We start from the raw sequence: 25,837 nt of genomic DNA on the forward strand, positions 1-25,837 counted from the left end.
GGCCGAAATGGTGGTTTTAAAGGCGTGTGCTCAGTGCCCTCAGGACGAAGTGTGGGGACATAAGACAGCCAAACCCCGGAGGGCCTGCCCTCTGTGGCCAGCACTTCAGCCCCCTGAGCTCTCCTGAGCGGCTGGCAGAGCTCGGCCTGGAGGGAGTGACCTGTGACCTTTCCCGAGGCTGGACAGATCCCTGGAGGTGGTGACCTGTGACCTTCCCCGAGGCGGGACAGATCCCTGGAGGTGGTGACCTGTGACCTTCCCCGAGGCGGGACGGATCCCTGGAGGTGGTGACCTGTGACCTTCCCCGAGGCAGGACGGATCCCTGGAGGGAGTGACTTGTCACCTTCCCTGAGGCGGGATGGATACCTGGAGGTGGTGACCTGTGACCTTCCCCATGCCAGGACGGATCCCTGGAGGGCCCTGGGTGGGGATGGCCTTTGCTTCCTCACGTTCCCCACAGGAGGACGAAGCACTCACTGAGAGCCTGGGTCCCGGCTCCTTGGATTCGGGGGTGGGGACGGGCTGTGAGGGGAGAGGAAGAGAGGAGCCAGATGACCTGGGTGGAACCCCCTCTGTGTCACCCCCTCCGTGTCACACGGACTTGGGGACAGTGTCCACCTGAGGCCGGCTGCCCGTGCTGAAGGAGGACCTGGCTGGCGTGGAGCAGCAGCGCCCACCACCCCACGCAATGCCGATGACGGAAGTTAACGAGAATTCTGCACCCCCTGGCCTGTCACGTTGTCTGAGCTCCCATGGACCTCGTTATTTGGTTCCTAGAACCCTGTGCATTGCTCCTTAGCAGCAGTCCCTATTTCGGGGGCCCCTCCCAGGGGTGCTGGGGAGGCAGCAGAGTCTGGACGCGTTTGATTACGTGACAGAGAGGCAGTGCTGCCCCCTGTTCCACGGGGAGGCCACGGCGCAGGAAGCCACGGTGCAGGAGGCCACAGTCAGGATCACGGTGCTGGAGGCTGGGGTGCAGGAGGCTGGGGAGCTGGAGGCTGGGCCACTGGAGGCTGGGGGGCAGGAGGCTGGGGTGCTGGAGGCTGGGGGGCAGGAGGCTGGGGGGCAGGAGGCAGGGGCACAGGAGGCTGGGGTGCTGGAGGCTGGGGTGCTGGAGGCTGGGGGGCAGGAGGCAGGGGCACAGGAGGCTGGGGTGCTGGAGGCTGGGGTGCTGGAGGCTGGGGTGCAGGAGGCTGGGCCACTGGATGCTGGGGTGCAGGAGGCTGGGGTGCTGGTGGCTGGGGGGCAGGAGGCTGGGGGGCAGGAGGCAGGGGCACAGGAGGCTGGGGTGCTGGAGGCTGGGGTGCTGGAGGCTGGGGCACAGGAGGCTGGGGTGCAGGAGGCTGGGCCACTAGAGGCTGGGCCACTGGAGGCTTGGGCGCTGGAGGCTGTGGATGCTGGAGGCTGGGGTGCTGGAAGCTGGGGCACTGGAGGCTGGGGTGCTGGAGGCTGGGGTGCTGGAGGCTGGGGTGCTGGAGGCTGGGGGCGCTGGAGGCTGGGGTGCTGGAGGCTGGGGTGCTGGAGGCTGGGGGCACTGGAGGCTGGGGTGCTGGAGGCTGGGGTGTAGGAGGCAGGGGCGCTGCAGTAGGCTCTGCGGGAGGGAAGACGGGTTGGCTCTATAAGACACGAGGGGATCTCCGGGCACGAGCAGGTGGGATGGGTCCGCAGACAGAAGCTGACTGAGAGTCCAGCCATCCTTACTGAGCCCGCGGGCTCCTCACTGGAGGAAGGAGGGGGAGCAGGGAGTGCCTGGTGGGGGAGGGGTGCGGGGCCAGTCAGATACGGAGGGTTCCCAGCTCCCAAGGCGGGGTGCCGTAAACGGACTCCCAGAATTCCTGCCCGAGCTGGGCTGTGGCCGCCCGGGAGGGCCCGGCGATCGGCCTGCGGTGTCTCCCCAGGGCCCAGCGAGTGTCCATCACGGAGAGGAAGCTCAGGGGCAGCAGTGACCACAGGGCGCAGGGGATGGTCTGCTGGGAATGAGGATGGTGTCATGTGTAACCTGCGTGTGCTCTCACCATGTGTCATGTGTAACTGGAGTGTGCTCACACTGACATGCCCGCGGCACATCGGAAAGAATGTCCAGGGAGAGTCGATGTTTTAAAAAGAGAATGAGGTCCGGCGTCATGGAACCTGGGCCGAACAGCAAGTTCAAAGAGAAAGCCAGAGGCGAACTGAGTGTCTCTCCCCGTTTGATCCCCAGGAAGGACAGTGAGAAGTGCGAGCCGGTCGCTGCCGCTTTCTTTGGGAACGGAACTAGAGGAAGGCACACATTTTGTATGTTCTGCCAATGCCATTTTTAAACATCACTGTAGACAGCACCACTGCATGTCAAACTCAAACCCCACGGGCCACGTGCAGCCCACAATGAATATCTTTGCAGCCCATACAATGTAAGGGTTTGTAAGAAATGTTTTAATAAAAATTTCATAACTTAATTTTTACAATGTCCTGTTTTACATAATTATTAATAACAAACTACAGTGTTCCCTAATTACTCATTCCTATAACCAGGCTGCCTTCATGTGCCTTACGCACCTTACACGCAGGCGCACCATTTCTCTCCACTGACACCAGCAGCGAATATTCTAGCAGCTGGTGGCCACATCCTTGGTCTTGGACTGACTTGTTTGATGTTTGCAACAGGAAATATTTCGCTCTCAGAGAACAAGAGAAATAGGTCTATTTGTGTTACTCTGATTAATTTGTGCAGTTATTCAGTGTCTGGTGAGTGAATGTTCAAGAAAAAACGTAAAATGTTCTATCACTTTGTGTGAACGGTGACTCATCTATTCCAGCCCTTTGTGCTCAGTGCGTCTCTATAGGAATAAACCTCCATTTCTATGAACACGGAAACGTTTGTTTTTTGCGGCCACACACTCAGACCTCGTGTACTGGGCCCAGGGCGGCCTTTGGGTTGGCCGTGCTGGCTGCAGGAATTAGGAAAATCTATTTTTAAGGTGGAAAGGGGGCAGCAGGGACCTACTCCCCTTCGCCCCGTCCCAGGAAGAGCAGGGGAGGGTCGGCCACGAGGCCAAGGCCACGGACACTGGCCTCTGAGGGGCGGCCTGGGCCCCGCCACCAGTGCACCTGCCCCGGGCAGGGAGGGCTCACCAGCCTGCAGCCGGGCCTGGGCGGGGCTGGGCGGGCTTCCTCGGGCCGAGAACGCAGGGAGCATTCAAGGGAAGGGAACCGGGGAACCATCAGCAGCAAGCTCTTCCCGTGCCGGACGCAGGGGCTTCAGACAGTGAGCACAGTCCGCGGGCTTTAGGAGAACCCCCAGGCCGGGCTGAGACTCTGCCTCCGCCCTCCCTGGCTCGCCCTGGAGCCTGCGCTGCCCCCTCCTCCGCTGTGTGACCTTGGGGAGGTGACCTAACCTCTCTGACATTTGGTTTCCTTGTCGGTGACGTGTGGGCAGTGGCAGCATCTGCCTCTCAGAGTTGTCAGGGGTTAGCAGCACCACGCCTCCCTTTAGGGTGTGACTGCAGCCCAGGCCAGACTCCTGAGGCTCAGTAACCATCTGCCTTTAAAAACCATGACAACGAGATTAATGCAGGGGGGAGACCTATGGAATACTTTCCACAATAAAGATTTTTTTAAAAATGACAAAAGAAGGCAAAACACAGCCCAAACCAGAAAACACAAAAGCATTGAATAAAGGTTTATTGGCAGCCTATTACCGACACAGTCTATTATAATATATGTAAGCAATACAGCACATTCTCGGTCATGAGCAAATGCCAAGCACGGTCACGGCAGAGAACAGACACGGTGACATGGAACCTCGGCATGGTCGGAGGGACTTGGCCACGCTTCCGGAATGATCTCTCCTGTCTCCGGCCACCCATGCTGACCCGCCAATGACCATTACTGGTGTGTCAGACCAGGCTTTATCCCTTCCTCCTTGTGGCTATCTGCCCCTCGGTGCGCCCTTGTTGGGGACTCCACTTCACGAGCACCCACTGGCTGGGCAGGTGGGGTGGAGAGACTCGGCACCCGCTCAGCACCCGCTCAGCACCCACTGGGCGACCCTGCGCCAGGACGGACTCCTCAGTGCTCTGGTTCCTCGGCCGGCTTCCTCTCGGAGGCATCAGGGTTCTGGGGCCGGGCTCCGGGGCTGCGCTCCGCAGGCCTGGCCGGCCGTCGGCTTCCAGGCCTTGGTTTCCCCGCTTTTCCAAACGGCACCTCAGCGGTCCTCCTCATTCCCAGGAAGATCGCTCCAGGCGCGGAGTTAAAAGCACTCGCTCCCACGTCCGCGCTCCGCTCGCCTGGCTGTCCGGCTCCACCAGCTCGTGGCTGCAGCGAGAGGAGACAGGCCAGTGGCCTCTGGAAGCCCCTCCTCTTCCTGCCGTGGGAGGCGGCGTGGCTTCGTGGCGGTACGGACGGCCGGGTCCTCGGTGACATTGAACCGCGTCCCATGGCCGAGCATCAGCAGCGTGTGCTTCGGGCCCGGACCTCCGACTGGAGCACGCACTGTAGCCTCAGCCCCGCCCCTGCCACGCGTGCCCGGTCCTGGGCGCAGGGTCTGGGCGGCCACGTTTGCTCAGCACATGGCTCCCGCCATGGGTCAAGGGCACGTGACAAACAGGAGAGATTTAAATGCTGATGCCGCGGTCTCACCTGGCTTCGTACCTCTGCACCCTTCCCAGACCCGGAGACCACGCGTGGCTCACCCGCAGGAACCGGGCCATGTGTGGGATGGGAAAAGGAAAGACTCGGCCACCCCTGGTTTGGGTGTGGAGGAAAAACATTAAGGTCTATTTAACAGGGAGGGTATTCAATCCTACCACTTAGAAAGCCGGCTAAGGGAGCCCGGATTTCTTTAAAAACATGTTTTTCTTTTTTTTTTTCTTTTTTTAATTTATTTTTTAACTTAGTAATTTTTTATTGTTCAGATTATTACAATTGTTCCTTTTTTTCCCCCCCAATAGCTCCCCTCCACCTGGTTCCCATCCCACCCTCTTCCCTTACCCCCACCACTGTCCTCATCCATAGGCGTACGATTTTTGTCCAGTCTCTTCCTTCACCCCCACACCCTTTCCTCGAGAACTGTCAGTCCACTCCCTTTCTATGCCCCTGATTCTGTTATATTCACCAGCTTATTCTGTACATCAGATTTTTAATTCACTTGATTTTTAGATTCACTTGTTGATAGTTATGTATTTGTTGTTCATAATTTTAATCTTTTTAAACTGAAGCTTTACTGAAACAAACCTGTTGGAGCTGCATTTGGCCAGTTAAGAGCGGACGTGTGCTTGTTTGTCTCACTTGCCTCCTCACCCGCCTCCATACAGTTCTGGGCCCGTCCGGAAAAAGCCAAAGGAGTTCCATGTCGCCAGGGCTGCTTGTGGGTGCCAGGGGCTGAGCCACAGCCACTCCATTAGCCCCGGGGTCGGTGGAGAGCACAGCTCGGCCTGGGGGAGGCCACGGCCACGGTTGTCCAGGGTCCCCTCGCCTCTGCAAGCCGCTCCTCGACGGGCATGCCCAGCTCTCCAGCCTGTGGGAGAGACGCCCACAGACCGCCTCCTCCCCTGGGTCCGAGTCATCCCACAGGGAGCGGTGGGACTGACCCCCTCCCCCGACTGGGCATTAACATGGTTCTGTTATTACAAACAATTTCTCTCAGAGCAGAACCTGTCCGAGCTGTCACTGACTATGGACGTTTCGGGGTCTTGTCAGTACACAGATCGTATGTCTGTCACCCTGAGCCTCCCTGTTTATAGAAGCTGGAGGGACGACGTGGAGAATTGACTATGGACAAGGAATGGGTATGGGCTTGTTTGGATATTCATCTTGACAGGTTGCTTACCAAGAAGAGAGACGGCAGATGTTTTTAAATTTGTGCTGAAAATTCACCAGGTTCTTACAATAATTCTGGACTCGAAGCAACACATTCATCTTGCCTCTTAGTTGTAAGATGGTTATGTGGGTTTGTTTGTTTGTTTTTAAATATATTTTTAATTGATTTTTTTTTTTACAGAGAGGAAGAGAGAGGGATAGTTAGAAACATAGATGAGAGAGAATCATCGATCAGCTGCCTTGCACACCTCCTACTGGGGATGTGCTCGCAACCAAGGTACATGTCCTTGACCAGAATCGAACCTGAAACCCTTGAGTCTGAAGGCTGACGCCCTATCCACTGAGCCACACTGGTCTTGGCAGATGGTTATGTTTCCTAGGTGGTGCTGACAGAGTCTCACCGCCCATAGCCACACCTGCCTGCCCTATCTCTGTGTCACCCCCCTCAGGCCCTCGCTCCGCAGTCTGCAGGCCGGGGCACCTCTGTCCACAGAGACTCACGTGCCCCTGGTCAGAACCTTTGGACTCCACCTTCCCAGCGAGTTCCCGCAGGCCCTCAGCTCTCCTGATGTGTCTCCCTGTGGCATGGGGCGCCAGTGAGAACATTCACTCTTATTCCTGTTCCCAATGGGTCTTTCCTAGCACCAGCGGCCCCGCTGGTACGAGTCCCTCCCTCTCTCCCCGAGGGACGGCCGCGACCACCCCATCCTATCAGTGTCCGGCCCGTGCCCGGGCCCCAGAGACCATGCCTGGGCCCCCGGAGACCATGTCCGGGCCCCAGAGACCATGCCCGTGCCCCCGGAGACCAAGCCGTGCCCGATGCCTTGGCCTCAGAGCCGCTGTTCATCGCCGGAGGCCTGCTGTTCCGTTTTCACTTTGAATATTTAACAACATCTTTGAAGGAGCTCCGGGGGTGGATATGAAATGCCGTTCTGATTAACTTCCTCTCTGAACGTTGATTATGAAGTTTGTTTCTCAGAATTGAGGAGGAGGAAAGTAAACAAACAGAAATGAAGGGAATCCTCCCCAGACACATGGCCCGCTGCTCCCAGGAACCAAGTGTCTATCACGGGAGACAATGTTAATTACTCATTTTTAAACTCCTCACCAGGGACGTGTTTATTTACTTTGGAGAGAGAGGAAGGGAGAGAGAGGCAATGACTGGTTGCCTCCCTTACGTGCCCAGACTGACCTGGGACCGAACTCAGAACTTTCCGGGCGTGGGGACGCTGCTCCAACCAGCAGAGCCACCCCGGCAATGGTCAGAATCCCCAGGGAGGCTGGGTGTCGGGCAGAATCCCAAACCTTATGCAGTGGAGCCACGTTAGCCCTCACAGGCCCCTCTGAGAGAGAAATGGGGAGGACCATACCCTCCTCATCTCCTCTCTGCCCCCCTCCCACGGCCCACCTCCCACAGAGCAGGGAAGCCTGGGTGAACCTGTTTGCTTTTCTGGCCGGAACTCTGGGAGAACAGGGCGTGGGTGTGCAGAGCCCGACCCCACGGACCAGCCCACAGGATGGCTGAGCCCGCCAGCGCCCCTTCCCCAGAGCCCTCACGGGGGTGAGAAGGCCAACCCCTATTTTGTAAAACTGCTGTTTGGAATTCTCTGCTGTGGTTTTAGATGGCCTCTTATTCTAAAAAAGTAACTTTGCTTTCTAGCCTGCGTTAGCCTGCTTGAATAATGAGGAAGATAAACTTAGCCTTCTGACCTTGTAGGCCAGAGACTAGATATGCCCATACTCTCAATGCCATGCCAGGTGCATTTTTTAATTGGATAGAACTGTGTTGTTTTCAAGGCCAGCACGAGATAACCATTGAATGCCCATGGGGCTCGCTCTTTAATAAAAAGGCAAGTCTGTGTGTAGCCTTGCTTAGAATTTGAATCCATTTTCACTAAGCCCTCCGGTGAATGAAATGTGACTCCAAACTCTCCGGCATTTTGTGATTATTCCAGTTCTCTGTAACAGGGGGACACCCCAGGCCCAGCTCCCAGCCGGACTTCTCGGCGTCCCACCGTGTCACACGGGGAGGGCGTGGCTTTGGAGGTGCCACAGATCTCTTTCTTCAAGGTCGATGCCGGTTAGGGTTTGGTTCTGCTTAGATGCCAGCCTGTGAGCAGAGACAGAGGTGTGCCCAGTTGAGCTGCCCTGGGTTTCTGGGGGGAACATTAACAGGGGCACAGGAATCGGGGTTCTGCTCTCACTTGGGCCTGTTTCCTACTCTTTTTAAAAAGCAAACTCCACTGGGGCATGAATGAATGCCTGGATTTGCCCAGAGCACGTAGCAAACCCATCGCAGTGGCTGGCGACGCCCACGGTGATTCTGACTCGGCCTGGTTCCTGGCCGGCTGGGCGTGGAGCCTGCCCCCTCCGGTTCACCAAGTAGATTCAGCGCTTTGTTGGCAGAGAACATATGTGTGGCTGAAACCGGTTTGGCTCAGTAGATAGAGCATTGGCCTACGGACCAAAAGGTCCTAGATTCGATTCTGGTCAAGGGCATGTACCTTGGTTGTGGGCACATCCCCAGTAGGGGGAGTGCAGGAGGCAGCTGGTCGATGTTTCTATCTCATCGATGTTTCTAGCCTCTCTCTCCCTCTCCCTTCCTCTCTGTAAAATAAATCAATAATATATATATTTTTTTATAAAAGAATAAATGTGTAAGTCATGGGAAATGGTGGATTCCCTCCAAAGGCACCACGCTCAACGTTTAGGAGTGAACATGGCGGGGATATGATCAGTTTTGAAGGTTTACTTTCAACCATCCAAGTGTCTAGGCGGGTCACACACATCCTTATAGAAGGTGATTCCAGGGATCGCTTCTGTGCTGCACAGGCACACGGGACACATTTTGATTTGGTCCCAATACGGATGAGTTGGATGGTCGTACGTGGGGAGAGGGTTGGAAGAGGGGGCGTGAGGACCAGCACTCATACCCCCAGGGCCAGAGCCATCTGCCCCTCACAGAATGCACCTGTGCTCACCCCTGGGGAAGGTGGAGCCGGCACTGTGTGCGTGGGCGGGAGCAGGTGTTCCTGAAGCCACAAAACTCAGGCGCCTGCCGGTCCCTGCCCGCCTGAGTCCCGGGTCTCACGGCCTCGTGTGCAGCATGTGCGGAGAGCGAGACCGCCAGGGGCTGGCCTCCCAGGGCTCGGACACGCGGACTCTGCCCCTCGGCCTCGGCTCTGTCTGACGTCTGAATCACTTTTTAAAGATTCATGGAAAGTCGAAAGGAGAAGCATCGGACCGTTCACGTTACAAAGCAGCCGCCTCTGGCATGTCTTCCCATTACTAGTTACACGCACGCAGGACACAAGTGGAAGGACCCCAGGTTCGTACTTAAAGGAGAAGCTTTTTCTCAGCAGAGACGTCCGGGCTGCTCAGGACGAGCTGCTGGGCGCTCGGAGCTGCCATGCCTGGCTGTCCTGTTCTGAGAAAACCGGCCCTCCGGACCCTCAGGGCTCACAGCTGCGCGCTGTTCACTGTCTAGGCTAGGGGTGTCGAACTCAATCAGAGAAGGGGCCAAAATCTAAAATCCAGCCTAAATCGCGGGCCGAATGGTTTACTGAACAGTCATAAACTGACAATGTCATAATAAACTGACAGTGGAGTGCAGTGATGACAGCGCGGTGCGGGCCACATTGCAAGGCCTGGCGGGCTGGATTTGGCCCGCGGGCCTTGTGTTTGACACATGTGGTCTAGGCTCAGACCCTCACACCCGTCTCTCATGCCATGGCGGCTTCAGGGGGACACACCACGTCTTTAACCTTAAAAAAAGGGTCAGGCCTGGTGCAAAGTGCATATGGATGGTTTTGGGGGACAGACATTAACAGAACACACCAGCGTAGCTGCTTGGGAAAATGAGCAGAATATACTGTAATAGCTTTAATTTTATGTACACGGATAGAACGTGTTAGCTCTGCACAGGAGACACACACCAGCACATCAACAACTCGCTCCACAGAGAAGCGTGTACGATACAGCCGACCGGAGCTTGGATCCGATCGGCACATCCACGTGAGACCTGAATAGTTTACGACCACAGACACACCGACATTTAAAACAGGACTTTATAAAATAACTTATATCGATATATATCCTAGCATCTATCAGGAGGACTGGCTTGCAGGTTGGGGGATGTGTGCAATGAGTGGCGTCTCTTCAACGTCCAGGTAATAAAATAATTTAGAAGCAGTCCATGCAGTGGTTGGGGCAGGGATGGTGGCTCCTCTGGGGGGTCCGTCTGTGACATCACACACCGGCACCCTGGGCACGCGAGGACCCGTCGCACCTCTGGAGGGGACACTGCCACCCCACCGACACCCGAGGACCCCCTCCCTCGCGCTCAGCGGCGGGCTCGTGTGTCTCCTGGAGGCCCCGGGACAGGTCCACGGGGCAGGTCCACGGGGCAGGTCCACGGGACAGGTCCACGGGGCAGGTCCACAGGGCGGGTCTACAGGGCAGGTCCACGGGGCGACGCTCCTGCCCCAGGTCACGAGCAGACCCTGCGGGTTTTGACGACTTTGCTCTGGTACCGGACGGAGTGCCCGCCGTGCCCCATGAGGTACACGTCCAGCAGGTAGGCCCTGCCCGGCTGGAGGCCGCGCACCGTCTCCGTGGTCACGGCCCGCTGCGGGTTCCGGCTGTGGAAGTACTTACACAGCACCTTCTCCGACCTGTCCCTCGTGTCCGGCCCCAGGCACTGGTTCCGCGCCCGCCTCCCCTGCCCGTCGGTGTCGGCGCTGCCCAGCTCCCTCTTGTAGAGGCAGAACTTGCTCCGCTCCTGGGTGCCCAGCCAGGCCACGGTGACCGAGGAGCAGGTGCGCAGCCGGTCGAAGGCCTTGATCCGCGTGTCCTCGGGGAGGGGCGGGAAGGAGTGCTTGTCAGGCCGCGTGGTGGCCAGCACTTTCAGCACGGACGCCCCCTGCCGGCCGCCCGTCAGCCGCAGCAGGTATGTGGCCTTGGGCCGGCCACGGAGCAGGAACTGCCGCACGCCCTCCACGCGCTGGGACAGCACCGGCCGCCCGTCCCGCCGCACCTGCACCCGCACGGCGTCCAGGCAGGCGTGCACCAGGAAGGCCACCTTCTGGTGGGAGGCCGCCGGGGCGAACCGCAGCAGCGCGGCCCCCCGCCGCTTCACGAACACCTCGGTCGCCTTCCCGTCCTTCAGCTCCAGCGGCGCGGGCGTGGCCTCCTCCCGGGTGCGGGCGAAGGTGCCCACGTAGGCCGTGCTGGCGTTGGTGCGGGCACTGGCCACGAACACGTCGAAGTAGTACTGCGTGCCGGGCCTCAGGCCGGACACCGTGAAGGCCGTCTTGTTCCCGACGCAGACCTTCCGGAGGTCGGGCTGGGGCGGCCGGGGGGGCAGCCGGGCCCGGGGGCCCTGCGCCCCGCCGCCCGGACTGCCCGGGGGGAAGCCGAAGCGGGCGAAGTCGAAGGGGCTGAAGTCGCGGCCGGGCCGCGGGGCCGCCATGAAGGCGTCGTCGGGGCTCCGCCGCGCCTCCACGGCGCACAGGCTCTTGAAGTTGTGCTCGCGGCCGACGACCACGCAGTAGGCCACGGGCTGGCGCAGCCGGGCGGCCGTGGGGCTGGGCTTCCAGGCCAGCGTGGCCGTGGTGCAGCCCAGCGCCGTGACGTCCACGCGGGGGTCGCGGGGCAGCTCGGGGTAGGGCCGGTCGGACGCGGGTGTGGTGGTGGCGTAGACGCGGAAGTGGGCGTCCCGCTCCGTGGACAGCAGCTCCAGCCGGTACAGCCCCGCGGGCGCGCCGGCCGCCGCGAAGGCCTCCACATCGTTGCCGCGGTAGGAGAGCAGCGTGGTGCCCGCCCCGGGCGAGGCCCGCGGCCTCTGCTGCTCCAGCGGCTCCGGCTCCTGCTCGCCTGTGAGAGAGAGCAGAGGGGACCCTCAGGGCTCGGCTCTCAGCTGCCTGCAAACCCCGGGCTCCAGACCCTTGTCCCCCACCCTCACAGCCACGCCTGCTGCTAGCAGAGACCTGGGCAGCACAGGACAAGCAGAAAAAGCCCTCCCAGCCAAAGCCGGTTTGCCTCAGTGGATAGGGCGTCGGCCTACGGACTCTAGGATCCGGGGTTCGATTCCGGTCAAGGGCACATACCTTGGTTGTGGGCACATCCCCAGTAGGGAGTGTGCAAGAGGCAGCTGATCGATGATACTCTCATCGATGTTCCTAACTCTCTATCCCTCTCTCTTCCTCTCTGTAAAAAATCAATAAAACATATTTTTTTTAAAAAAAGACCCTCCCAGTCCCCCTGGCTGGCTTGGTTCTATGGGCAGAGTGACAGCGTATGAGCCAGGAGGTTAGGATTTGATTCCCAGCCAGACCAGGTGCCCGGATTGTGGCCTCGATCTCCAGTGGGGGCGTGCAGGAGGCAGCCGATAGATGATTCTCATCACTGATGTTCCTCTCTCTTGCTCTCCCCCTTCCTCTCTAACGTCAGTACAAACATTTAAAAAGAATAAGAAGTCATTCCAGTCAGGGTCCTGAGCAGCCCATTGAAGGTTTTGGGCTATGCCCATCCAGTCTTCATTTGTTTTAACATCCTATTTTTCACCCTTGTTTTTCCTTGTCACCGAATCACATTCTTCTTCATGCCTGCGTCCCTCTGCCTCTGGACAGACCTCCATTGCTGACCCTGTTTTCCCCACGTGAGACTCCCGCCTGAGGGTGAGACGGTGGGTGGTTTATGACTGTCGTCACAGGCGGTGCTGAGATGTGGGTGAGGCTGTGGTGGTTTTACGCTCTTTCCCAGGAGAGACCCCGGTATGGAACTTGTAGGTCACAGACGGCAGCCCTCCGAGCGAGAGCCATGCCCACCATCTGTCCACAGATGGGATCATCCCTTCAGCCCCATCCCACTGCCTGCCCCTCGCCAACCTGCCCTCCTGGGCGCCAGGCGAGCTCCCTGCGTGCAGAGCTCAGTGAGAACACCCGTGTCCCGTGTCAAGAACACGGGTCCCAGAGTGATGCGGGGAAGGCGCTGGGAGCCAATCCCATGCCACAGAGATGGTGTGGGGATGAGAGCTGGCCCGAGGAGCCCGCCTTTCCCAGCTCACCCTGCAGGGGGCAGGCAGGGGGGATCCTGTACTTAAACCTGAGATCAGCAGCCCTCGCAGGACTGTTCGCTTCCTCTCCCAGCCTCCTCCCCTCAGGAGCTGTCACATCTCCGGGCCCACAGCCCGAGGCCTCGTCCCTGCCGGCAGCACTGCCCGGCCCTGCAGGATCCTCCCCTGCCCTGATTCTTAGCCATTTCCTGTCACCTTCATCGCACCTCCTCCAGCTGCCCACCCTGTGCCTCCTGGGACATGCTTCTGCCCAGACTAAGGGGCCGGACGCCCTTTGCTGTCTCCACATAGCAGCCCTTTCTGCCCCAGAGACAGAGGTTTGTGGTTGGTGGGTCACTGCAGGCGCTGAGTTCCAGAGCCCAGCCCCAGGGCGTCTCAGACCCACTCAGAGCCCAGGGCGTTCACTTCTCTCCTTGGAGCTCCAAGCTCAGGCAAGACGGAACCCCCAGCCAGAGCAGGGGGCAGGCATACCCTCCACCCCCCCCCCCACCTGCTCCCTGACCTTCCTCCTCCAAGGCCATGGACCTCCAGTGCCTCCCTGTCCTCTGTGCCTCCCCATCCTCTGTGCCTCCTCCCTGTCCTCTGTGCCTCCCCGTCCTCTGTGCCTCCTCCCTGTCCTCTGTGCCTCCCCGTCCTCCTTGCCTCGTCCCCATCCTCTGTGCCTCCTCCCCGTCCTCCGTGCCTCCTCCCCGTCCTCTGTGCCTCATCCCCGTCCTCTGTGCCTCGTCCCCGTCCTCTGTGCCTCATCCCCGTCCTCTGTGCCTCATCCCCATCCTCTGTGCCTCCTCCCCGTCCTCTGTGCCTCCTTCCCGTCCTCTGTGCCTCCCCGTCCTCTCACCCCGTTCTCTCACCCTGTCCTCTGGTGTCTCCCCCGCTTTCCCTCATCTCCATGGAGAATTGCTAGCGCCCCCTGCATGCACCGCTGACTTTCTGCACCTCCAGGAGGAGAGGCCATTTCTTGCCACAGCCACCATGTGGGGCCTGGGCCTGCCCTGCTCCCCTGAGTCTCCCCTGCTCCCCTGAGCCCCCCCCCCTGAGCCTCCCCTGTTCCCCTGCTCCCCTGAGCCCCCCCACTCCCCTGAGCACCCCTCCTGGTCCCCTGTGGGCACCCCCCCCTCCATTGAGCTCTCCCCTCCACTTCCCTCCCCGCTGCCCGCTCACCGGAGCTCTGCCCGCTGGCCTCCTCCGGCAGCTCCTGCAGACTCAGCCGCCACTCCAAGGGGGTGTCGCATGGAGTCACAGTCACGGACAGCGGGGTGTTGTCCTCCTCCACCACAAAGAAATACCTGCCGAGCGGGCCGTCCATCAGACCGGGGTCCACTGAGCCCGCCGGGCCCGGACCCTGGTTGGTTTTATTTTACAGACCAGTCAGCTCCTCATCTGTTACATTCACTCACACAAACCGTGTCCTCCAGGCAGCGCTAAGCGATGCCCAAACCATAGGCCACGTCCGTCCCTGTACGACGCTGACCCTCTTCGGCTGTTCACTTCGAGGACCGGAGGGTGACAGGCTGCCTGGGCCCCAGTGGGAGGGAGCCACCTCCCCTCATCACTGTCAACCCAAAGTGAAGTGACAGAGAAAGAGGACCCAGCCGAAACCGGTGTGCTCAGTGGATAGAGCGTCGGCCTGCCGACTGAAGGGTCCCGGATTCGATTCTGGTCAAAGGCATGTACCTTGGTTGCAGGCACATCCCCAGTAGGGATGTGCAAGAGGCAGCTGATCGATGATTCTCTCTCATCGATGTTTCTAACACTCTATCCCTCTCTCTTCCTCTCTGTAAAAAATCAATAAAATATATTTTTTTAAAAAGAAAGAAAGATGCACCTCAGCCTCTGGACAAAGGGTCACTGGTGGTGTGGCACAGTCTATCCCTTCAGAATGCTGGATGCCCCAGCTAAACAGAGAAGCTATTTCTGAAATGTGGTTGAGTGGGGTTTGGGGTAACACAAAGTAACTAACTTCACATAGAACCAGCATCATGAAGGGTATACGCATATATACTTAATTACGTAACACACTAGAGGCCTGGTGCATGGAATTCGTGCACGGGAGCCCCTCAGCCCAGCCTGCACCCTCTACAGTCCAGGAGCTCTCAGGGATGTCCTACTGATGGCTTAGGCCCACTCCCCATGATTCTCTGCTCTCTGTGGGCCTGGGGTTTTGCTGCAGCCATGGAGGTTAAGCCCCATGCCCTGCTCTCCCCTCTCTGCCTGCCACTGCCATGCGCCATGCGCCATGCGAAGGAAGCCCCAGTGCCCTGCTATCTGGGCTCTGTCTGCCAGGCCTGGGGGCTTTCCTGACACTGACACACTAAGGAAGTCCCCATGTCCTGTTGTCCTGGCTCTGCCTGCTGGGCCTGGGGGTGTTCCCATCCCCTCTGCCTAAGGAGGCCCCCAAGCCCTGCTGTCCAGGCTCTGTCTGCTGTGTCTCGGACAGATCAAAAACCTCTCCAGAGACAGATCCAGCCTTGCTGTTCCTGTAGACAGGCCAGACACTCCAGCAGAGGAGCTGAGGGGCTGGGTGCCGCCATCTTGAGGCTATGGGGACTGCTGTTTTTGTCGTGGAGTGATGGTTAATTTGCATACCATTCTTTATTAGATAGGGCTAGAGGCCCAGTACACGAATTCGTGCATGGGTGGGGTCCCTCGGCCTGGCGGGCCATCAAGGTCTATCAGGAGGCCGGCCGGCTGGGGGGAGGGGCTGCGGGAGGTTGGCTGTGGGAGCACGCTGAATACCACCTGCACTGAGCATCTGCCCCCTGGTGGTCAGTGAGCAGCATAGCGACTGGTCATTAGGCTTTTATATACATAGATAATTCGTTTTTAAAGGTCAGGATCTTTGGAAGAACTACGTGAGCCCAGTTTGAAGAGGCTGGCCTGAAGGTAAACGAACAGGGTCCGTGTTTATCACCTTTGGGTTTGATTCTTTCAGAATCCGATGATATTGGTCAGAGTCGTGTTATCCTTCTAAGAGTAACTGCACAACGCTGAGGAATAGAGTGTGCGTGTGTGTGTGTGTGTGTGTGTGTGTGTGTGTCTATGAATCTCATTTCAATCCTAGAGAGCCCGCCTTGGAAATGGCCCTCTGTCCTGAAGAAAAGAAAGCAGCCATCCCAAAGGTAAGACATGGAAAAATCGCCCACCACCCAGAAGGCCACTGTGGGCCGGAACGGGAGCCCCCGCTGAGGGCTGGCAGCGGCTCCACATCTTTCCCACGAGAGGGCCCGGCCAGGCCGCCTGAGGCCAACCCCACAGCATCCAGGCCCCGCATGCTGGCTGACACCCTGATGGCCCGTGAGGAGGGGGAGTCAGGGGAGGGGGTGTCGAGGTACCTCTTAGGCGTGTCCCGGCCAACACTCCGAGGAGCCCGGAGAGGGGGTGTCCAAAGAGGGGGGGATGTCAGGGGAGGGGGGTGTCGGGGGAGGGGGTGTCAGGGCAGGGGGGTGTCAGGGAGGGGGTGTCAGGGGAGGGGGTGTCAGGGGAGGGGGTGTCGGGGAGGAGGTGTCAGGGGAGAGGGGTGTCCAGGGACGGGGGGGATGTCAGGGGAGGGGGTGTCAGGGCAGGGGAGTGTCAGGGCAGGGGGGTGTCGGGGGAGGGGGTGTCGGGGGAAGGGTTGTCAGGGGAGGGGGTGTCGGGGGAGGGGGTGTCAGGGGAGGGGGTGTCGGGGGAGGGTGTAGGGGTACCTCTTAGGCGTGTCCCGGAAGAGGTAGCCGCGGACCTCTGCTCCATCCGGCAGCACCGCGGAGTCCTGGAAGAGGGCCTGGTCGAGGACCTGCCTCTGGAAGCGCGCCTCGTTGCGGGTGGGCAGCTTCTGGGCCCGCGGGCCGAGGGGCAGCAGCAGCCACAGCAGCCACAGGGGCAGGGGCGCCATCCTGGGGGCGGGAAGGGGCGTCAGTGTTGCGGGCAGACATGGTTGGCGGGCTCCCGCCCTCAGCTCTGAAGGTCAGGGCTGCCTCACGCACAGGGCCAAGCACCCGATCCTGACAACAGCTTTGCTGGGTTTCCCCCCGAAGTACAGGGTCCCGCTGAGTACCAGCAGGCGGCTCCGTGTGAAAACGAGGTATTTTAACAAACCTGCCTTAGCGGTTACTCAGAGTGCGCGGATACACTCCTGGACGCCTGTGTACCCTGGTCTCGGTGATGGACGCAAGAGAACTCCAGGCAGGAAAGGACCACAAGAGGAGAGGACACTCGGTGCCGTGGCCTCTCTGGTGCTCAGAGGGGGAACCCCATCTCACAGCCGCAGGAGCCTGTGGGGTCCTTGGAGGCGCCTGCAGACGATGTCTCAGAGTTTGACACCTACTGTGTGCTGCTGAGGGCCAGGGAAGGACCAGCACACAATTACTTGTTCATTTGTTGATTTTATTTTTTTTAATATATTTTATTGATTTTTTACAGAGAGGAAGGGAGAGAGATAGAGAGCTAGAAACATCAATGAGAGTGAAACATCGACCAGCTGCCTCTTGCACACCCCCTACCGGGGATGTGCCCGCAACCAAGGTACATGACCTTGACTGGAATCGAACCTGGGACCTTTCAGTCCACAGACCGACGCTCTACCACTGAGCCACACCGGCTTCGGCCATTTGTTGATTTCAGAGAGAGTGGGAGGAAGGGAAGAAGAAAGAGGGAGGGAGGGAGAGAGGGAGAGGGGGAGAGGAGACATTGATCAGTTGCCTCCCAAAAGCATTCCGAATCTGACATCTAAGCACCGCTTCCCGTTTGGTGCACAGGACGGCCTCCAGCCAACGAGCCCGTGGCAGCGCCCTGCACAGTCGTGTGCGTTCTTCCTCATCACCCGACTCAGAGTTGTCCGTGGACAGTAGTATTCTTACTCCCACACCCAGGCTCGCACAGACCTGTGCTTTCTGCAGAGGCTCGGCTGAGCGTTCTCTCAGGTAAAGCGGTTTGTTAAGAAATGCTTATTTCACCTCGAGGAGGCGCTCAGCGTGCTCTGCAGTGGCACCTGGCACTCTGCCTCCCAAGCACGAAGCCGGCCTCTCTGAATGGGAGGACTCGCTGTCCACACTGATGGGGGATGTGGAGCCAGCACGCCTCTCGGCATGGCCCGAGAGGGCCGGCCACGGCGGGTTCGCCCCAGAACCGCTCACGGCAAAGCAGCAGCCCCAGGAGGCCCATGCGGCTGCCCAGGCCCGGGCGCCTGGGAGATGCGGGTCCGCCCCGGAGTTAGGGAGCCAGCTAGGTCTGATGGTGGAGGATCCGCCAGCATCCTCGCTGCCCTGGGCAGCACTTCCTCTCTATCCAATCAGCTGAGTGTAAGAGATGGGTTTTGAGTTCACAACATTAATAAGTCTTGTTGTGTCCACGCTGCATGCCACGCACCCTTCTCTGTGCTTTACCTACATGGTCTCCTGCAATGCCCGGACCACTCTGCTATGTGGGCACCGTCACTTCTCTCCTTTCTTTCCAGCCAAGACCCCAGAGCAAGACTGCGCCCTATTTATCACGAGTGACTTTAGAAACTTGGTGAATGTTATCATGCATTCCCTCCCCAGCTATTTAGTAATTTAATTTTAGTAAGGCGGGCCACTCGAAGGTCAGGTTATGGAGGTAGGTGTTGAGACAGTTCCCCGGGGCCGGTGGGCGGTGTTTGTGTTTCCGGGGAGCGGAACAGCTGCCGTGATGTGCGATCGCCTTCTCCAGGAAAGTGTGCAGTGAGGAGCCGTGGAGCAAAGAGCAGGCGTGGTCACTGCCCGCTACGGAAGGCGTGGGTCCCCCCTGCCCTGCTGGTGGGAATGCAGGCTGGTGCAGCCGCCGTGGAGAACAGCATGGAGCTTCCTCAAAGAGCTGAAAATGGAATTCCCAATTGACCCAGTGATCCCACTTCCAGGGCTATATCCCAAGAAACTAGAAACACCCATCAGAAAGGATGTATGCACCCCTAGGTTCATAGCAGCACAAGTCACCATAGCTAAGATCTGGAAACAGCCTAGGTGCCATCAGCAGATGACTGGATCAGAAAACTGTGGTCCATCTACACAATGGAACACGACACTGCAGTAAAAAGGAACTCCTACCATTTGCAGCAGCATGGATAGGCGTGGAGAGCATTGTGCTAAGTGAAACATGTCGGTCGGAGAAAGATAAATATCACGTGATCTCACTCATTTGTGGAATATAGTGAACAACATAAACTGATGCACAAAAACAGATCCAGAGACAGAGAAGCATGGAATAGACCGACCAACCTCAGAGGGAAGGCGGGGGCAGGGGGAGATGGGGGTAATAAATCATCCAATTGTATGCTTGCCTGTGAGCACGATCAATGAACACAGAAAGTAGGCGGTGAGGGCATGTGTTTGGGGTGGGACTGGCCGGGGAGAGGTCCATGGGGGGAAAGGAGGCATATGTCATAATCTAAACAATCAAGAGTTTTTTAAAATAACAAATAAATAAATAACAATGAAAAAGGTGTGGGTCCCGGGCTCAGGGCTGCCTCTCTTGTAATAAACCCATCCCACAGGCTGGTGCTGTCCCCTGAGAAGTGGGGGCCGGGGCACCGGGAGAGACGATGCTGACCCTGTGGACCCCGCTGGGGGAGACGATGCTGACTCTGAGGACGAGGTCCCTGACCTCTGACCCGGAGTCTGGGCCCCGGCACTCAGACAACCCGGCCGGCGGACCTGGTGGCTCACACATCGGGGGAACCTCAGTCTCCCCAGCTCTCCACTCTGAGCACTCATGCAGTAATCTGTTACCAGCTCATCAACGTTCTGGCCTGGGGACACTGCCCTGGGGACGGACTCAACTTCACCTTTGGCTTTCTCTCTATAAAACACCCGCTATCCCCGGCTAAAATCCTGTCAGCTCGCACTTTTTATTTTATTTTTAAAATATATTTTATTGATCTTTTACAGAGAGGAAGGGAGACAGAGTTAGAAACATTGATGAGAGAGAGTCATCGATCACTGACTCCTGCACACCCCCTACTGGGGATGTGCCCGAAAACAAGGTACATGCCCTTGACTGGAATCGAACCCAGGACCCTTCAGTCCGCAGGCTGACGCTCTATCCACCGAGCCAAACCGTTTCGGCAGCACTTTTTATTTCTGAAACAAATGTAACCATTTTAATCGTCACATCACTCACGGGCAAGAGGGATGGGTGCCGTCCAGAGAAGAGAAGCCTCCTTTTCTCTCTCCTCTATCTTGCTTTCCTTGTGCCCATGTGAGAAGAGGGGTATTAGCTGACCCTCCGTGGTAACCACGTCACAGTATATGGAAGTCAAACCATCATGTCTACTCCTTAAACTTATACAGCAATGTGTGTCCATTACTTCTCAATAAAACTAAAAAATAAAAATAAAAAAGCACAATCCCAATACACAAGACTTTCTACCCAATAGGAGTCTAGTTTCCAAAATGTTACGGAATCACATTCATTGATTGTTGGGGAAATGTAGTCAGGTATTAGAGGAAGTTACTCACTTACTCAATCAGATCAGCATATGGGGAAATTATTTTTAACAAAAAGTATTTAAAAGAAGCACTGAACAGCCCTGGCCTGCGTGGCTCAGTGGGTAGCGCATTGGCTTGTGGACCGAAGGGTCCTGGATTTGATGCAGAACAAGGGCGCGTACCGAGGTTACAGGCTCGATTCCCGGGCCTGGTTGGGGCGCATGTGGGAGGCAGCCAATTGATATGTTTCTCTCTGTCTCTCCTCCTCCCTTCCACTCCCTCTAAAAATCAACAGAAAAATATCCTTGGGTGAAGATCAAAAAACAAAAGAAAACAAAAGAAAAACAGAAAAGAAAGGAAAAAAATAAATAAAAAACACATTTTTAAAAATAAAAAAAAATAGAATCATTCAATATAGCTAATCAAAAAGCTATTTCACAGACATGTACATATTCTTATAATTTATATTCATTGATTCAAATGTAAAGCTTTACTTATTCTAATAATTTCTCCTTATTGTTGAAAGTGATACAGATGTGTCTCTCCTCTCCCGCCCCCCCCCCCCCCCCGCCCCCGGCTGACCCCCTCACCGGCTCCCGCCCTCACCCCAGGCCTTTCCCTCCAAACAATAAAATACTCCAATTCAGCTTGAGAACGAGTCGCTGTGGATAAGTGACGGAAAAGCCAGGGAGTGAGCCTCGGGTAAGCCAGTCCATGGGGACAGACGTTTGTTCTAAGATTGCAAAAGTGCCCTCTAATGGCTTAACTGTCCTCTCGTTTCCTTCTGTGACTTACAGGGTCCAAGCTCGTCTCGGCTGAAGTTCTAATGCAAAGACGTTTCTCAGCACGTCTGCGTCCACAGCTCTTCCTTCTCCAGCTCCAGGGGCGTCCGGGGAGACCTGGCCGTCTCCTTCCAGTCAGGGTCCCCCTCCCACAAGACGGGACGTTGCCGTGGTGATGGTGGGCCCATCGACGTGGCGCCCCGATCCTCCCAGCCCGGAGGGCGGGTTCCGGGTGGCGGTCTCCAGTCGCTGAGAAGACGCCCGGGACAGTCGGGGGGAGGCTCCGAGGGGGCGAATGGGTCTGGCACTGACCTCGCTCTGTGGTCAGAGGCTGGCACATGGACACACCGCCAGTCCTGCTGAGATGACGGCCTGACACACCCCAGCCTTCCATCCACGCGGCTCACAGTCTGGGCCATGGTGACGCCAGCTAGTTTTATCGTTGGATTTGCACCGTGTCCCCGACCAAAAAGCAGGTGTTGGGAGAGACCACCGTCCCTGGACGGCCCACCTGTCCTGCACTCAGACGGTGAGAGAGGACTGGGAGCTGAGCGGTCCGTCGATGAAACTCGTTTATGATGCGCACAGTAAAGGCAAACTGCTGAGAAGCATTGTCCGCGTCCACGAGCTGATCCGCGAGTGTGTTGCCACCTCCCTGGCGAGCGGCCGGCAGCAGCTCAGAGGCGAGGAGGGGGCTTTGCTGGGACTGTTTGGGGGCCGTGAGGACCAGCTGAGCCTCCCCTGGATGAGTCACTGGTCACCATCTCTGTGCTCCTGCCCCACGCCCGGGGGACAGTGACCCTGTGGCCCCCGGGACAGAGGGGAGACCCGCAGTCCAGAGGAGGCAGTGACGACTCCGGGAGCTTCTTCCCCGTCCCCCAGGGAGCTGTGGCCACCGGAGCAGACACAGCTCTCCGCCCTCACCGGCCTGCCTATCGTGGGCAGCCTTCCCTGCAGCAGAAGCAATAGCAGGCCAGCCGGGCGGTCCCGCCCCCACACCCCAGGGAAGGCTGAGCACGGGAAGTGGTGAGGAAAAGCTAAAGGAAGCTGGGACAATTTTCCGGGTGTCACCCCCCATCCCCAGCCCCAGAGGGTGGGGGGAAGGACATCTAATAACCCTGAAAACACGGATGCCTAAAAACACATAACCCGCCGGGTGTCTGCGGCGGCTGCACGCCAGTCGCTTTGCCAAGTTCACCGTTAATGACCAAGGCCGGGGGTCAGCGTACCATCTCGGCTCACCTGGTTCCCTCAGTGAAAACACGGAATTATTATTTGAAATTGTGCAAACAATGATAAGAGGGGAGGGAATCCGGTTAATTTACCTCTGTGTTCGTGTTGTTGATTTTTAAATAAGAGGAAGGGAGACAGAGAGATGGAATATGACATGGTAATTAATCAGCTGCCTCTTGCACCCCTCCGCCCACTGGGGATCAAGCCTGTGCCCTGACCAGGCATCGAACCCGGGACCAGGCATCGAACCCGGGACCTCTGGATCTAGGGGATGACGCTCCACCCACTGAGCCACGCCAGCCAGGCGAACGCACCTCTTTAAACGTATGTTAAATGATGTAACTACAATCCTGGTTGAAGCACTTCAGAGTAGGGAACTTTTTCGACCACTGAACCCTGGCCTTTTACACCCAGAGGCACTGCCGTTCCGTATGGCCTCACGATGTAAGGAACTGGCAAACTGGGTTTTCCGGGGACTGGCCCGGCTCCTGGACCCAGGCCTGGCGACCTTAGGCAGACCCTCCGGCCCTCTGAACAGCAGCCACAGCCATGCCTGCCTGGGCGTCACAGGATCAAAGCTAATCTCTCCCCCCGCCCCCAGCAGCCACCACAGCCCGGGGCCGGCAGATCCACGGGACAGATTTGTAAGTGCCATCGGCGCTGTGGACACTCCGGTTACATAATGCCACGAGATCAGCTCGGTCGGTACACACGCCACAGCACGTGTGAATTAGAAACGTCCTGCTTAGCACTGAATCCCACTTCCAGGAGGCTCTTCCTGTGAGGACTGCCATCAGTCACCTTCACTCTCAATGTCTGCAGCCCGCAACAGATTTTTAACAGGCCCGTGTGAACTACGGTATAACTTCTCCAGCATTTAAAAAGGGGTAATAAATTTATATGTTCAGAAAAATAAGCCAGGAAAAGATGATGGTATTCATTTGGTTTTGACTGAAAGAAGCTGTTCCTTATAATATCCGTTGTATAGTAAGGAAATAACATTAACTCACTGTGTATTCGGTTTAAATGGTGATGTATTTTTTAACTTGCCAAGAAAAATAAACAGCTTTGTACATTTGAAAAAAAATTAAAATTAAAATTAAAAATGTCAGTGTCACCGAGATTCCCTCCAAACCTGTCCGAGCCCCATCACGTGAGGGCGCGAACAGGACGTGCCTGACCTCAGGGCAGGGTTCTGCGCGGAGGCGAGGCCCCGGGACACGGAGCCACCGTCCGGTTAGAGCGGAGGGGACAGGGTCTAACCCGGAGGGCTCCTGCAGGCATCTCGGCCACAGAGGGGTCTGCTATTTCCTTCTCCTTTTTAAGGGCAAACATTCAGTCTTTCCAGGCTGCTTTTAACCGGGCCCTTTGCTTTCCTTTGACTCATCCACACGACCTCTGATGAGTCTGAGCCTGTGACCCTGTGCCCTCGCAGTGAAGGAAAAGGTGGCTTTGGGGGGTTCTGCCTTCCAGCCCCCCATGATAACAGCCACCCCACAGCAAGGCTGAGCATCCTGCAGGGAGGCAGGGCACCCCACAGCGAGGCAGGACACCCCACAGGGAGGCAGGGTACCCCACAGGGAGGCAGGGCACCCCACAGGGAGGCAGGGCACCCCACAGGGAGGCAGGGCACCCCACAGGGAGGCCGCGACCTGCTCAGGGGGCTCTGGGCTCCGTCCCATGCGGGTGCCACGGGCACACAGCCCCTCCGGACAGACAGGCGTGAGGAAGCTGGGCCCCTGGGAGCACTGTGTGTCTTGCAAACAGGAGGAGGCCCCTGGACTAGCGGTCGTTCTCAGAGACACACAGAGCCTCTGCGGCTGCCGGAGGGAACAGCCATGGGTCTGCTCCATCCCCCATTGAAAGGGGTGACTTAGCCGGGGTCAGGGAGGTTTCCCACAGGTGTGCCCGGAGGGTCCTCTCCCTGTGCCCGGGGAGCCCCAGGTGCGCACTCACTGAGGGTGCCCTGCCTCCCTGTGGGTGTGGATGCCTCCCTGTGGGTGCCCTGCCTCCCTGTGGGTGCCCTGCCTCCCTGTGGGTGTGGATGTCCTGCCTCCCTGGGGTGTGGATGCCTCCCTGTGGGTGCAGATGGCTCCCTGTGGGTATGGGTGCCTCCCTGTGGGTTCCCTGCCTCCCTGTGGGTGCCCGTCTCCCTGTGGGTGCGGGTATCTCCCTGTGGGTGCGGGTGTCTCCCTGTGGGTGTGGATGCCTCCCCGTGGGTGCAGGTGTCTCCCTGTGGATGCCCTGCCTCCCCGTGGGTGCAGGTGTCTCCCTGTGGGTGCGGGTGTCTCCCTGTGGGTGCCCTGCCTCCCTGTGGGTGTGGGTGTCTCCCTGTGGGTGTAGATGCCTCCCCGTGGGTGCAGGTGTCTCCCTGTGGATGCCCTGCCTCCCTGTGGGTGCCCGTCTCCCTGTGGGTGCAGGTGTCTCCCTGTGGGTGCCCTACCTCCCTGTAGGTGCGGGTGTCTCCCTGTGGGTGCGGATGCCTACCCGTGGGTGCGGGTGTCTCCCCATGGATGCGGGTGTCTCCCTGTGGGTGCCCGTCTTCCTGTGGGTGCGGGTGTCTCCCTGTGGATGTGGGTGTCTCCCCGTGGGTGCGGGTGTCTCCCTGTGGGTGCAGATGCCTCCCCATGGGTGAGGATAGCTCCCTGTGGGTGCGGATAGTTCCCTGTTGGTATGGGTGCCTCCCTGTGGGTGCCCTGTCTCCCTGTGGGTGCCCTGCCTCCCTGTGGGTGCCCTGCCTCCCTGTGAGTGCAGATGGCTCCCTGTGGGTATGGGTGCCTCCCTACAGGGTGCCCTGCCTCCCTGTGGGTGCCCTGTCTCCCTGTGGGTGCCCTGCCTCCCTGTGGGGTGCCCTGCCTCGCTGCAGGGTGTCAGCCTCACTGTGGGGTGTGGCTGCCACATGTCAATCAGCATCTGGCTCAGAACCCGGGCAAAGCCCTTCGAGGGCCAGGGGTCGGGACTTCCTGGGGTGAGGATTGGGGTTAGAGTTCATCATCTCTGCACCCGGACCTTCCCACGCACCTCACCATTGCCCAGGCGCTGCCAGTGCTCCCTGCGGAGGACACCTGGTATGGGACACAATGACGCCCTAAGCCTCCGGACCTGCCTGGGTTCCAGGGAGTCCCCCTGCCCGACCCTGCAGTCGGGGGGCCACAGCCAGGCCAGGGCCCCCAAAGGGAAAAGGCTGCCCAGCTGGTGGAATAAGAGCTGTAAAATGATGACCCAGTAGGTCACCGCGGACATTCCCGCCATCGCTGACGCCGGTGAGAAGGAGGAGGACCAATAGACCAGATGGAATAGACCATAGGAGAAACAATGGCCGAATGCAATCACTAAGCACAGGAACAGCCTCTGGCCAGGCAGCCGACCCCTGCCCTGCGGGGAGGGGCGGGTCCCGACGCGTGATAACAAGACACACTCCTGAGTTCAACAGCAACTCAGGAGCTGATGCACACGGGACTGGACCGCAACCAGGCGTCTCCCTCCTCCCGGACTCCCCTGTGGGCGCTGGGAGCCGTGTGGCTGCCTTCCGG

The 25,837-nt window shown here is 58.3% G+C and overlaps 1 protein-coding gene across 1 annotated transcript in view; it reads right to left on the minus strand.

Moving 5' to 3' along the window:
• Positions 1-10,216: 10,216 nt before the first annotated feature.
• The window catches only part of NDNF (neuron derived neurotrophic factor), a 28,413-nt gene continuing 12,792 nt past the window's right edge, over positions 10,217-25,837 (minus strand). The window contains exons 2-4 of the mRNA XM_084883434.1: positions 16,555-16,743; positions 14,033-14,157; positions 10,217-11,670 (exon numbers count right to left, since the gene is read on the minus strand). Of these exons, the coding sequence (XP_084739560.1) occupies positions 10,286-11,670; positions 14,033-14,157; positions 16,555-16,742 (1,698 nt within the window). The 5' untranslated portion in view covers position 16,743 and the 3' untranslated portion in view covers positions 10,217-10,285. The remainder of the gene's footprint in view (positions 11,671-14,032; positions 14,158-16,554; positions 16,744-25,837) is intronic.

The sequence above is a fragment of the Pipistrellus hanaki genome, assembly GCF_964339955.1.
Source record: "Pipistrellus hanaki genome assembly, chromosome: 5".
NCBI classification, from domain to species: domain Eukaryota; kingdom Metazoa; phylum Chordata; class Mammalia; order Chiroptera; family Vespertilionidae; genus Pipistrellus; species Pipistrellus hanaki.